Source organism: Gekko japonicus, unplaced genomic scaffold, assembly GCF_001447785.1.
Source record: "Gekko japonicus isolate JY-2015 unplaced genomic scaffold, Gekko_japonicus_V1.1 scaffold291, whole genome shotgun sequence".
Lineage (NCBI taxonomy): Eukaryota > Metazoa > Chordata > Lepidosauria > Squamata > Gekkonidae > Gekko > Gekko japonicus.
This window is the reverse complement of record NW_015175978.1, coordinates 481,807-494,904: the sequence shown is the minus strand read 5'-3', so window position 1 is coordinate 494,904 and position 13,098 is coordinate 481,807. Positions and strand designations below refer to the sequence as shown.

Below are 13,098 nucleotides of genomic sequence, written 5' to 3'. Positions count from 1 at the left end.
CTCAGGCGCCACTTGGCTTGTTTTGATTGGTAGCGATTGGGGGGGGGGGGGAATGTGCAGATCTGTCCTTGCAGAGGAGGGAGAGCTGGTACCTGAATAAAACCTGGTCTTAAAGGTGCCACTGGACTGTTTTGGACCGGGGGGAGGTCTGCAACTTACCTGGCTACTTCTCGCTCTGGCTGAGGGCTGCTGGGAGCAGGGGGTGGGGCTTGTTACCCCTGCCTGTACTGCTTAATGTGTCGTGTGAATACTTATTCTCTGCTTCAGTTCTTTCTGGTGGTTCAGGACTCCTAATATCCTCATGCACTGGCTACGGAATGTCCCACATTGTTGACCGTACTGACTCGCTCAGTGTCACCTGCCTTGAACCCTTGTGAGAAAGACGGACTATACATAACGTAAATAAATCAAACTAAGTAGATGGTGACTGACTCCAGCTGTACGTAAGCTCTTGGGACAAAGACCTACAACGTGAAGCCCCATCGAAATGCCCGGGAGACGCTGAAGACCCCCAGCCCTTAGTCCAGCACTGGCACTGAAAGGCAGCAAGCTGGGGTTTGTAGAACTCCCTTATAAGAACAGCCTTCGGCAACGATAAGGCCATGCGCTAGCCAGCGCCAAGGAGGCCCTTACCTTCTTAAGTTTTTTTGTTTTAATGTCCACTTCTTGCTGCAGAGAGCTGTAGGTCTCCTTGAGCTCTAATGTCTCTTCGTCTCGACTTTCCATCTGCTGCTGGATTTCTCGCTCCCGCCGTTTCTGGAGCCAATCACAAAGAAGGTCACTACACCCAAGCTACTTCTAGCACTCAAGAATTATGGTTTTAGCCCTGACCTGGGTAGCCCACGCAAGCCCGATCTTGTCAGATCTCGGAAGCTAAGCAGGGCCGACCCTGGCAGGCGTTTGGATGGGAGACCTCCAGAGAATACCAGGGTCGGGAGGCAGAGGCAGGCCATCAAGCCACTTCTCTGAATGTCCTCCCTGCCCCCAGTAGGAGTTGCCAGAGGTCACCATGACTTCCAGGCATGGGCACAAGCACACAAATGCAAACACACACACACACACACACACACACACATATATATGAATTATGGTTTTAAATCACTTTGGCCTAGAGCTCAGCATTGTTGGGATACACTCACCATAATTTATAAGGGAAAAACAATACAAGAATACAATACAAGAACTCGCGGGCACTCCATGAAATTGCTGAGCAGTCGGGTTAGAACGGATAAAAGGAAGTCCTTCTTCACCCAAAGATTGAGTAACACGTGGAATTCACTGCCACAGGAGGTGGTGGCGGCTACAAGCATGGATGGCTTCAAGAGGGAATTAGATAAGCATATGGAGCAGAGGTCCATCGGTGGCTATTAGCCACAAGGTATAGATACGGACTCTGGGGCAAGTGATGCTCTGTCTTCTTGGTGCTTGGGGGGGTCAACAGTGGGAGGGCTTTCTAATGTCCTGGCCCCACTGCTGGACCTCCTGATGGCACCTGGTATTTTTGGCCACTGTGTGATACAGAGTGTTGGACTGGATGGGCCTTTGGCCTGATCCAACATTGGCTTCTCTTATGTTCTTATAAAAGGGAATTGGATAAAGATATGGAGCAGAGGTCATTGGCTATTAGCCACAAGGTATAGATAGGGGCTCTGGGGCAAGTGATGCTCTGTCTTCTTGGTGCTTGGGGGGTCAACAATGGGAGGGCTTCTAGTGTCCTGGCCCCACTGGTGGACCTCCTGATGGCACCTGGTCTTTCTGGCCACTGTGTGATACAGAGTGTTGGACTGGATGGGCCTTTGGCCTGATCCAACATTGGCGTCTCTTATGTTCTTATGTTCTTAACAAGTTTAAGGAGGCATTTCACATTTTAAAAAGGTGTGAATCTGTAAAGGATTTCGGCCGTATTTTAAACAGCTTAACATATTATCGGTAGCGTTTGTTCTGGTCTTTTCATGATTGCTAAGAGAAAACTGATCGCCTGATCCTAGGTGTCTTTACACAGAAAAAAGTCCCAAATGCTCTGACCTGGACGGCCCGGATTAGCCCGATCTCGTCAGGTCGCAGAAGCTAAGCGGAGTCGGCCCCGGTTAGTACTTGGATGGGAGACCACCAAGGAAGCCCAGGGCTGTTCCGCAGAGGCAGGCAAAGGCCAACCAACTCTGTTTGTCTTTCGCCTCGAAAACCCTACAGGATTGCCATAAGTCGGCTGTGACTGGAGAAGCAGAGGTCCATCAGTGGCTATTAGCCACAAGGTATAGATAGGGGCTCTTGGGCAAGGGATGCTCTGTCTTCTTGGTGCTTGGGGGGGGTCAACAGTGGGAGGGCTTCTGGTGTCCTGGCCCCACTGGTGGACCTCCTGATGGCACCTGGTCTTTTTGGCCACTGTGGGACACAGTGTTGGACTGGATGGGCCATTGGCCTGATCCAACATTGGCTTCTCTTATGTTCTTATAAGAGGGAATTGGATCAACATCTGGAGCAGAGGTCCATCAGTGGCTATTAGCCACAAGGTATACATAGGAACTCTCGGTCTGGGGCAAGGGATGTTCTGTATTCTTGGTGCTTGGGGTGGGCAACAGTGGGAGGGCTTCTAGTGTCCTAGGTAGATAAGCATATGGATCAGAGGTCCAAGGTATAGATAGAGCCACTGGGGCAAGTGATGCTCTGTCTTCTTGGTGCTTGGGGGGGGGGGTCAACAGTGGGAGAGCTTCTTATGTCTTGGCCCCACTGGTGCACCTCCTGATGGCCCCTAGTATTTCTGGCCACCGTGTGACAGAGAGCGTTGTACTGGATGGGCCTTTGGCTTGATCCAACACTGGCTTCTCTTATGTTCTTATAAGAGGGAATTGGATCAACATGTGGAGCAGAGGTCCATCAGTGGCTATTAGCCACAAGGTATAGATAGGAACTCTCGGTCTGGGGCAAGGGATGTTCTGTATTCTTGGTGCTTCAGGTGGGCAACAGTGGGAGGGCTTCTAGTGTCCTAGGTAGATAAGCATATGGAGCAGAGGTCCATCAGTGGCTATTAGCCACAAGGTATAGATAGGGGCTCTGGGGCAAGTGATGCTCTGTCTTCTTGGTGCTTGGGGGGGGGGTCAACAGTGGGAGGGCTTCTAGTGTCCCGGCCCCACTGCTGGATCTCCTGCGGGCACCTGGTATTTCTGGCCACTGTGTGACACAGAGCGTTGGACTGGATGGGCCTTTGGCCTGATCCAACATTGGCGTCTCTTATGTTCTTATGACATTGACCACCACCAAGTCCCAAACAATTCAGTGCATGTCTGATTCGCAGCCTTCTCTCATGCTTCTCAAACAGAGACTTCCTTTTCCCTGAATGGATAAATAGCCAACGAGATTTTGAAAAAAACTGGATGCCATTCAGTGAAAAGGCCTTTCCCATGTTTAACCTCTTGGAGCCTCCTTGAAGACCCCATAATGTTTTTACTTAACTAGTTTTCACAAGGTATACAAGTAATGTGTAGTGGTTTAGTGTGCAGACTCTGGAAGAACTGGTTTGATTCCCCACTCCGCCACTTGCACCTGGCTGGACGGCCTTGGGCAAGCCGTAGTTCTGATAAGAGCTGTTCTTGAAAAAGAGCAGTTTCTGCCAGAGCTCTCTCAGCCCCACCTACCTCACAGGGTGTCTGTTGTGGGGAGGGGAAGGGAAGGGAGTCTGTAAGCTGCTCTGAGACACCTTTGGGTAGTGAAGGGCGGGGTACAAATCCAATCTCTTCTTCTTCTAATGGATTTCACAGACCTCACGTATAAACAGACAAATGAGGAAAGCAAAAAGCACCGACCACGGAGAATATTTCTGAGGCAATCGTCACTGAAAGGGCATGGCCCAGCATAAGAGCACTGTCAGTCTAACTGAATGAAACCTCATCTGCCTTGAGTCTTTGCAAGAAAAGTGGAGTATAAAGGGGGGGGGGAGTGTCCAGTGTATAAACACCGAACACGTGTGTGTGAACGGGACAGATTGTCTGGTTTCAAGTTCTGCATGTGGTCTTCCCAGAAGAATCTGAATGACTGAAGCTGGACGAAGAAAGTTGGGCTTGATACGCCTCCTGGGTTCAATAGAACTCTTACTAAATTCAGAGCGGTACTGATTCATTTCCAAGGGACTTCTACAGGAAACTTTCAGTGGGCATTTTCCTGATAGTGGAGACCATCCTCTCTGAGGATGAGAACAGCAGAAAAACACCTGTCATTTCTCAGGGTCCCAACATAAGAGCCCTGCTGGATCAGACCAGTTCCTCTGGAGGTCAAACAACAGGGCAGAGAGCCTGAGGCCTCCATTAGAACATCAGAAGAGCCTTGCTGGATCAGACCAGTGAGGGTCCATCTAGTCCAGCATCCTGCCTCACACAGGGCCCAACCAGCTACTCTGGAGGCTTAGAGGCCGAGGCCTTCATAAGAACATCAGAAGAGCCCTGCTGGATCAGACCAGTGGTCCATCTAGTCCAGCATCCTATCTCACACAGTGGCCAACCAGTTCCTCTGGAAAACCAACAACAGGGCTTAGAGGCTGAGGCCTTCATAAAAACATCAGAAGAGCCCTGCTGGATCATACCAGGGGTCCATCTAGTGCAGCCTCCTGTCTCACACAGTTGCCAATCAGTTCCTCTGGAGGGCCAACAACAGGGCACAGAGGCCGAGGTCTTCATAAGAACATCAGAAGAGCCCTGCTGGATCAGACAAGTGGTCCATCTAGTCCAGCCTCCTGTCTCACACAATGGCCAACTGGTTCCCCCGGGGGGCCAACAAACAGGGCACAGAAGCTGAGGCTTTCCCCACACCCTTCCTCCGTATGCTCCAGCAGCACTGACAGCACAATCTACCTCTCACCTGCTCAGCAATCTCCTGCCGTTTCTGCTCCAAAATTTTCTGCTGCTCGTTTGTGTGATCAACGATATTTTTTCCGCCGACAAGGAGCTTGCTTTCCATTGCCTGAAAGAGAGAGAAGGGGGGGGGGGGGGAGGGGAGAAATTACAAAAATCAGCCTCTTGCATGCAACTATTTCTTGCTTAAACATTATTAATGTTTCTTCACATCCCTCTCATTTCCCGCCACATTAAATACAGTGTTAGCAGAAAACACCATTTTTGGGGCACCTTCTAGTCAGATACCAAGAATGGCCAATATTCAGCTAGTCAAAATGAGAGAACAGTCTCCTAGTCCTAGGAGGTCCAGGGTTGTTACGCAGAGGCAGGAAACGGCGAGCCCGCGTGCAGGAAAGGCAAGATAGAAAACAAATTAAATAAACAATAACAAATACTAAGCTCATCAGAGCTTGGAAGCTAAGCAGGGTCGGACCTGGTTTGTATTTGGGATGGGAGACCACTGAGGAAGTCCAGGGTTGCTACGCAGAGGCAGGCAACGGCGAGCCACCTTTGTGTGTCAAGGTTAGTCTTGTCTACTCAAAATGGCAATGGTTCTCACTGAGTGCTGGTCCTTTTTAACTGGAGGAGCCAGGGACTGGAGGAGCCAGGGACTGAACCTGGGTCCGTCTGCATGCCAAGCAGAGACTCTACCACTGAGCCACAGCCCCTCTTTACAGCTCTCCAGGGTCTCAGGCGGAGGTCTTTCCCATCACCTCCTGTCTGGCCCTTTTTTAACTGGAGATTCTGGGGATTGAACCTGGGACCTTCTGCATGCCAGGCAGAGGCTCTACCACTGAGCCACGGCCCCTCTTTACAGCTCTCCAGGGTCTCCGGCGGAGGTCTTTCCCATCACCTCCTGCCTGGTCCTTTTAGCTGGAGGAGCCGGGGATTGAACCTGGGACCTTCTGCGTGCCGAGCAGAGGCTCTTCTGCTGCGCCACACCCGTCCCCAAACAACACATGAATGAATAAGACTGCCTTATACTGAATCAGACCATTGATCCATCAAGGTCAGTATTGTCTACCCAGCTTGGCAGCATTTCTGCAGGCGCTCTCACAGAGGTCTGTCAAATCACCTCCTCCTCCTGCCTGGAGATCCTGGGGGTTGCCTAAGACCTTCTGCACACAAAGCAGACGCTCTACCACTCAGCCACAGCCCTTCCAAGTCTACAGAGACAAACATCTAAACTATCCTAGAGTATACTTTACGTTGAGGTGCAATGCTCCCTCTAAGCTGTGGAGTCCTGTGAGCAAAATTTCTACTTGGTGAGCTACCAGCATTAAAGTTGTGAGCAGGTGATTTGGCTACTGCACAAATTAGTTTGCTCCGGAGCCATCCTGCCTGAGCGAAGACAGAAATCTGTGAGCTGGAGGCTAAAAAACTGTGAGCTAGCTCACACTAACTCAGCTTAGAGGGAACACTGTTGAGGTGAATAAAAGGTGTAATCTCATTGTTTTGAAAAATACATTCCTACAATTTTGATCAACCAAATCTCCATCCCTCAACCTAGTTTTAACCTTCTGGGGCATCAATCAATGCAAAGACCTGCTATGAAAGGAATCAGTGGCCACTTTAGTGCATGCCGTTCATGCCTGCAACCGATATAAGGCCCGTTCTTTCCAGCCATCCAAGTTCTCGATTTTAAACATTAAGACCAGAGATGTGAAGGCCCGGAAAAAAACGGAAAAATTCGGGGGGGGGGGGTTCCGTTTTTTTCCTGAAGCCTTTGTTTTCTTCCAAAAAATTGGAAATATTGAAAAAAGGAAAAAAAATTGATTATGGAACATTTTATTTTAACATGACGAATAAAATATTTTAAGGAAAGGTATTCAAATATTTTCCAAATCATTTCTAAAAAATATGTATGGCATCAGATTGATCTAATTTCTGTGCACTGAGGACAAGCAAGTCCTAGGTTACAAACTGAACTCTCCAATGCAAGAAAAAGATGCATTTCTTCCTTTCGGAGGTGCTATTGTCACAAGAAAAGAAAAAGGTTTCAGTTTTGTTTTTGCATGTGGGTGGGTATTCTGTTTGTAATAATTGCTTGGATACACACTACATTTTTAATATGCTAGTTGTGCTAATTTCATGCCAAGTGAAAATGTCCATAGTCATATTTTATGTTCCTAAAATAACAGAATGACTTTCAATCTGGAAAACAAAAAATAAGTGCTAATGTAGCATTTTTTTCAATTTTTCCAAAAATTTCCATTTTTTCCGAGCTTCAAAATTTTCGGAAATTTTACATCTCTATTTAAGACAGAATCCCCCCATCCGGAAACCTGGCTGCCTCCCTCCACACAGAAACAGAGGCCCTCCTACCTTGATTTTGGCGCCCAGCTTCTCCGCCGCCTCCTTCTCCCGCTTGAGGTCCTCCATCTTCTTCTCCTTCTCCTTCAGCAGCCTCATCTTCTCCTCCGCCACCAGGCTGTGGTCCTCCATGATGGCCTTCTTCTCGATCTCCAGCTTCTCCTGCTGCTCCCTCCAGTAGTCGTCCTTGTCGCCCCCTTCCTCCTCGCCCTCCTCGCCCTCCTCCTCCTCTTCCTCCTCCCCGCCGACACCACCGGCGCCGTCCCTCCTCCTCTCCTTCTTCTTCTTCTTGCCCACCGACCGCTTCTCCAGCTGGGCCTTCAGCCGGGCGATCTCCTCCTGGAACTCCCGCAGCAGGGCATCCTTGGGGTCTTCGTTCACTCTGGGCTTGTTCTTGATGTTCTTGGCGCGGTTGGCGTACCGCAGGGTGGTGAGGGTCTCCTCCACGTTGTACGAGGCGGGGCCGATGTTGGCCACCATCACCGTCTTGGCGTTGCCGCCCAGGGAGTCCTGGAGCAGCCGGGTGAGCTTGGAGTCCCGGTAGGGGATGTGGGTGCTCTTGCCGTCCACGAGGGCGGAGATGACGTTGCCCAGCGCGGACAGGGAAAGGTTGATCTTGGTGGCTTCCTTCAGCCTCTCCCCCTGGGCTCCGGTCTTTGCCTGGCGCTCGCTGCCCGCCAGGTCCACCAGGTTCAGCTTCCCCACCCGTATGTGGTTCTCCCCGTCGAGCCCGACCTCGCTGCACTCGATGGTGATCACGAAAATGGCGTGGGAGCGGGAGCTGTGCTCGTTCATGTTCGTGGCCCCCACGGAGCGGTTCTGGTTTCCCACGTTCATTACGTGTTCGATCTCCTTGACGCTTTTCGTGACGAAAGACGACAGGTCCTTGACATACACCCCCGTGTCGGGCCTCTCCTTCAGCTCCAGCCTCTTGGACTGGTCCTTGGACAGCAAGTCTCTGATCTCTTCCTGGTAGATCTCTAAATAGGACGCCCTCACCAGGTACTGCTGGTTCTGAGACCGGGAGATGTGCGTGAAGATGTGGTCGAAGGAGTTGGGGATCACCCCCCTTTTCTCGGGATCGCCCCGCACGCCTTCCATGGTGTACGTCTTCCCCGTCCCCGTCTGCCCGTAGGCGAAGATGGTCCCGTTGAAGCCCTGCAGCACCGAGTCCACCAGAGGCCGGAAGGTCTCATCGTACAGTTCAAACTGTTTGGAGCTCCAGTCGTAGACGGCGTCGAAAGTGAACGTCTTGGGCAGCTCGTGAGACGTTCCCTTCGGGTTCTTCACCGACACCTGCCCCAGCTTGACGTCCACCTCGACGACCTGTTCGTAGGAAGCGGCTTTCTCTTTCCCGTTCATGGGCCGGCACCGCACCACGACCCTGACCAACTCGGAGCTCTTCAGCTTCGACATGACGGCAGGCGGAAGCTAGGAGCAATTCCACGACTGGCAAGACTGAGAAGGCCAAGGGTGCTTCCAAACCTAGAAAGAAACAGAGGCAACTGTTGAATATGGCGGTAACAATCAGAGTACCTAGCACAGCCCACCCCACTGGATGGAAAATCTGGCTTCACCCTGGAGACGAAAGCTCAAATGCCTGCTGAGAGAAGAAGAGCAACAGCCTCCTTCTTGGAGGCATAATCAGGTACAACTGCAATAAGAGACAACAATGTAGTAGAGATATGCTTTGTCTTTGTGACAAAATTTTTAACAGTTCCTGTTCCCTTGGATCCGTAATTGGTGAAATGGAAGATAGTGGCTACTAGCCATGGTGACTAAAGGGAACCTCCACCCTCAGAGACAGTAAACCTCTCAGTCTCGGAACCAGGAGGCAACCTCAGGGGAAGGCCTCAGGGGAACTGGTGGCCAGTGTGTGAGACAGGATGCGGGACTAGATGGCCTGATTCAGGAGGGCTGATTCAGGAGGGCTCTTCTGATGTTGTTATGAAGGCCTCAGCCTCTCTGCCCTGTTGTTGGACCACCAGAGGAACTGATTGGCCACTGTGTGAGGCGGGATGCTGGACTAGATGGACCATTGGTCAGGGCTCTTCTAATACTCTAATGAAGGCCTCGGCCTCTATGCCCTGTTGTCGGCCCTGAAAATGACTGGCCACTGTGTGAGACGGGAGGCTGGACTAGAGGGACACTCACTGGTCTGATCCAGCAGGGCTCTTCTGATATTCTAATGAAGGCCTCGGCCTCCCTGCCCTGTTGCCGGCCCTGGAACTGACTGGCCACTGTGTGGGACGGGATGCTGGACTACATGGGCCCTCAGTAGTCTGATCCAGCAGGGCTCTTCTGATGTTCTTAACAGTGAGATTCATCTCCGAGGAGCCGCAGTGGAGAAGGCCAAGGCAATCTGAAAAATACCCCAGTACACAGTACCCCAGGGAGAGTGCAGCTTCTCTCAATCCCCTGCGGCTGCATGTGAGGGTCATATATAAAACACTCAAAGCTGCCTTGTATTGAAGTGGACCATCAAGGTCAGCATTGCCTACTTAGACTGGCAGCAACTCTCCAGAGTCTCAGGCAGATCGCCTCATGGACGCAGGAACACATGAAACTTCCAATATATTGAAGCAGATCATTGATCCATCAGTGTCAGTACTGTCTACTCAGACTGGCAGTGCCTCTACAGGGTCTCAGGCAGAGGTCTGTCACATCCCCTGCCTCCTTTTTAACTGGAGATGCCGGGGATTGAACCTGGGACCTTCTGCATGCCAGGCGGAGGTCTTTCCCATCCCCTCCTGCCTGGTCCTTTTTGACTGGAGATGCCAGGGATTGAACCTGGGACCTCCTGCATGCCAGGCAGAGGCTCTGCCACTGAGCCACAGCCCCTTCCCATAGCTCTCCAGGGTCTCAGGCGGAGGTCTTTCCCATCCCCTCCTGCCTGGTCCTTTTTGACTGGAGATGCCAGGGATTGAACCTGGGACCTCCTGCATGCCAGGCAGAGGCTCTGCCACTGAGCCACAGCCCCTTCCCATAGCTCTCCAGGGTCTCAGGCGGAGGTCTTTCCCATCCCCTCCTGCCTGGTCCTTTTTGACTGGAGATGCCAGGGATTGAACCTGGGACCTCCTGCATGCCAGGCAGAGGCTCTGCCACTGAGCCACAGCCCCTTCCCATAGCTCTCCAGGGTCTCAGGCGGAGGTCTTTCCCATCCCCTCCTGCCTGGTCCTTTTTGACTGGAGATGCCAGGGATTGAACCTGGGACCTCCTGCATGCCAGGCAGAGGCTCTGCCACTGAGCCACAGCCCCTTCCCATAGCTCTCCAGGGTCTCAGGCGGAGGTCTTTCCCATCCCCTCCTGCCTGGTCCTTTTTGACTGGAGATGCCAGGGATTGAACCTGGGACCTCCTGCATGCCAGGCAGAGGCTCTGCCACTGAGCCACAGCCCCTTCCCATAGCTCTCCAGGGTCTCAGGCGGAGGTCTTTCCCATCCCCTCCTGCCTGGTCCTTTTTGACTGGAGATGCCAGGGATTGAACCTGGGACCTCCTGCATGCCAGGCAGAGGCTCTGCCACTGAGCCACAGCCCCTTCCCATAGCTCTCCAGGGTCTCAGGCGGAGGTCTTTCCCATCCCCTCCTGCCTGGTCCTTTTTGACTGGAGATGCCAGGGATTGAACCTGGGACCTCCTGCATGCCAGGCAGAGGCTCTGCCACTGAGCCACAGCCCCTTCCCATAGCTCTCCAGGGTCTCAGGCGGAGGTCTTTCCCATCCCCTCCTGCCTGGTCCTTTTTGACTGGAGATGCCAGGGATTGAACCTGGGACCTCCTGCATGCCAGGCAGAGGCTCTGCCACTGAGCCACAGCCCCTTCCCATAGCTCTCCAGGGTCTCAGGCGGAGGTCTTTCCCATCCCCTCCTGCCTGGTCCTTTCGACTGGAGAGGCCGGGGATTGGACCTGGGACTTTCTGTATGCCAAGAAGCTCTTCCTCTGAGCCACAGCCCATCCATAGGGTTGGAGCTCTGGGAGTTATCACGTGCTACTTGGGGCAATAAGGGTTCCACTACTCCTGCCAAGGCGATGTTCCCTGGGATCTCTTCCTGGTTCTGCAGAGCCTGGGCATCGCACCTGGCACCTGTGGCTTCCTCCCCCCCCTCCCCCCCGAATTCTTCCCCTGGAGCCTGCGGTTCCAGAGCCTGTCCAGAACAGGACAAGTCAACACAGACACTGCGGCAAAGGAGGCTGCTGCCTGAGGAAGAGCACCGTGCTATACTGCTCAACTGCAGCAATGTGGATAGAGCAGATAGAGGATGGGATAGAGCAGGTGGAGAAAGAAGTCCTTTTCTCCCTTTCTCACAAGACAAGAACTCCTTGTGGGCACTCCATGAAATTGCTGAGTGGTCAGGTTGGAACAGATAAAAGGAAGTCCTTCTTCACCCAAAGAGTGATTAACCCATGGAATTCACAGCCGCAGGAGGTGGCGGTGGCTACAAGCATGGACGGCTTCCAGAGGGAATTGGGTAAACATACAGAGCAGGGGTCCATCAGGGGCTATTTGCCACAAGGTATAGATAGGAACTCTCAGTCTAGGGGCAAGGGATGCTCTGTATTCTTGGTGCTTGGGGGGGGGGGCGACAGTGGGAGGGCTTCTAGTGTCCTGGCCCCACTGCTGGACCTTCTGATGGCACCTGGTATTTTTGGCCCCTGTGTGACAGAGTGTTGGACTGGATGGACCATTGGCCTGATCCAACATTGGCTTCTCTTATGTTCTTATAAAAGGGAATCGAATAAGCATATGGAGCAGAGATCCATCAGTGGCTATTAGCCACAAGGTATAGAGAGGAACTCTTGGTCTGGGGGCAAGTGATGCTCTGTCTTCTTGGTGCTTGGGGGGCAAGGGTGGGAGGGCTTCTGGAGTCCTGGCCCCACTGCTGGACCTCCTGATGGCTCCTGGTATTTTTGGCCACCGTGTGACACAGAGTTTTGGACTGGAGGGGCCTTTGGCCTGATCCAACATTGCCTTCTCTTATGTTCTTAATGTCCTCGACTGACTCACAACACTGAGAGCAAAGCAATGCTGGCAAAGCACTCCCTGCAGCCCCGTCTTGAAATTTTATTTGCAATCCCATCTGAGAATACAAATCAGGTCACATTCGCAGCTTTATTCTGTGCGGAAGTATAAATAGAGGGATGCACCGCTGAGAAAGAACAGACGGCATTTCCCTGAGCAAGGCGTATGTCTACGAAGAGTTGCCATGGATGTGGGGAATCGTCAGGGAAAAGACTTTTCCAGGTCAGGGGAGCGCGGCTTACAGAGAGACTGAGCCCACCCGCCATCCTCCCCCTGCCGTGGGAATCCGGTCGTTTAATAGCACTTGGCCAAAACTGGGATATCTGCTTCCTCCTCTGCGCTTGAAAGATGCAGATAATGGAGACGGTTACTGTTCCGAACAAAAGAATCAAACCTCCCATTCTATGGCTCTCGCCAAAAAAAACACAAAAAAACATCCACTCCAGGGGTGCGAAATGTATTTCGGCAGGAAACCGAACCCCGCCTGCCTGCCTCACCTTCAAGCACAACGTGCCGCAGCTTGTATCCCTACGCCCGAAACTTTAGCCTGCCTGCAGAAGGAGCTCTGATCAGGCATGCCACGTGCCTAATTTTTTTGATAAGGCTTCCTTAGAGCCTCGGAGAGGTTGGGGGGGGGTAAATTCAGTGGTGCACAAAACCAAAAGACTGAGGATACCAGGAGCAACGGGGGCTTCCTGCCACTCCGGATGGTATCTTCTCCCTCTGTATATTTAGCGCATAATTTGAAGAGTGCGTACGCACGAAGCGTTCATGATGACAGCAGGATCCATGCCTCCCACTAAACTAAGGCACCTACACAGAAACATTTAACATACACAGATCTCTCTAAACAGCTGAACCTTGCTGTCAAATAACTAAGGCTACTT

At 52.1% G+C, this 13,098-nt stretch overlaps 1 protein-coding gene across 1 annotated transcript in view; it reads right to left on the bottom strand.

Moving 5' to 3' along the window:
- Positions 1-8,670, bottom strand: part of KIF3B (kinesin family member 3B) — a 28,301-nt gene extending 19,631 nt beyond the window's left edge. Inside the window, exons 1-3 of the mRNA XM_015426181.1 lie at positions 7,209-8,670; positions 4,849-4,950; positions 634-756 (exon numbers count right to left, since the gene is read on the bottom strand). Coding sequence (XP_015281667.1) covers positions 634-756; positions 4,849-4,950; positions 7,209-8,612 — 1,629 coding nt within the window. The 5' untranslated portion in view covers positions 8,613-8,670. The remainder of the gene's footprint in view (positions 1-633; positions 757-4,848; positions 4,951-7,208) is intronic.
- Between the last annotated feature and the right edge of the window lie 4,428 nt (positions 8,671-13,098).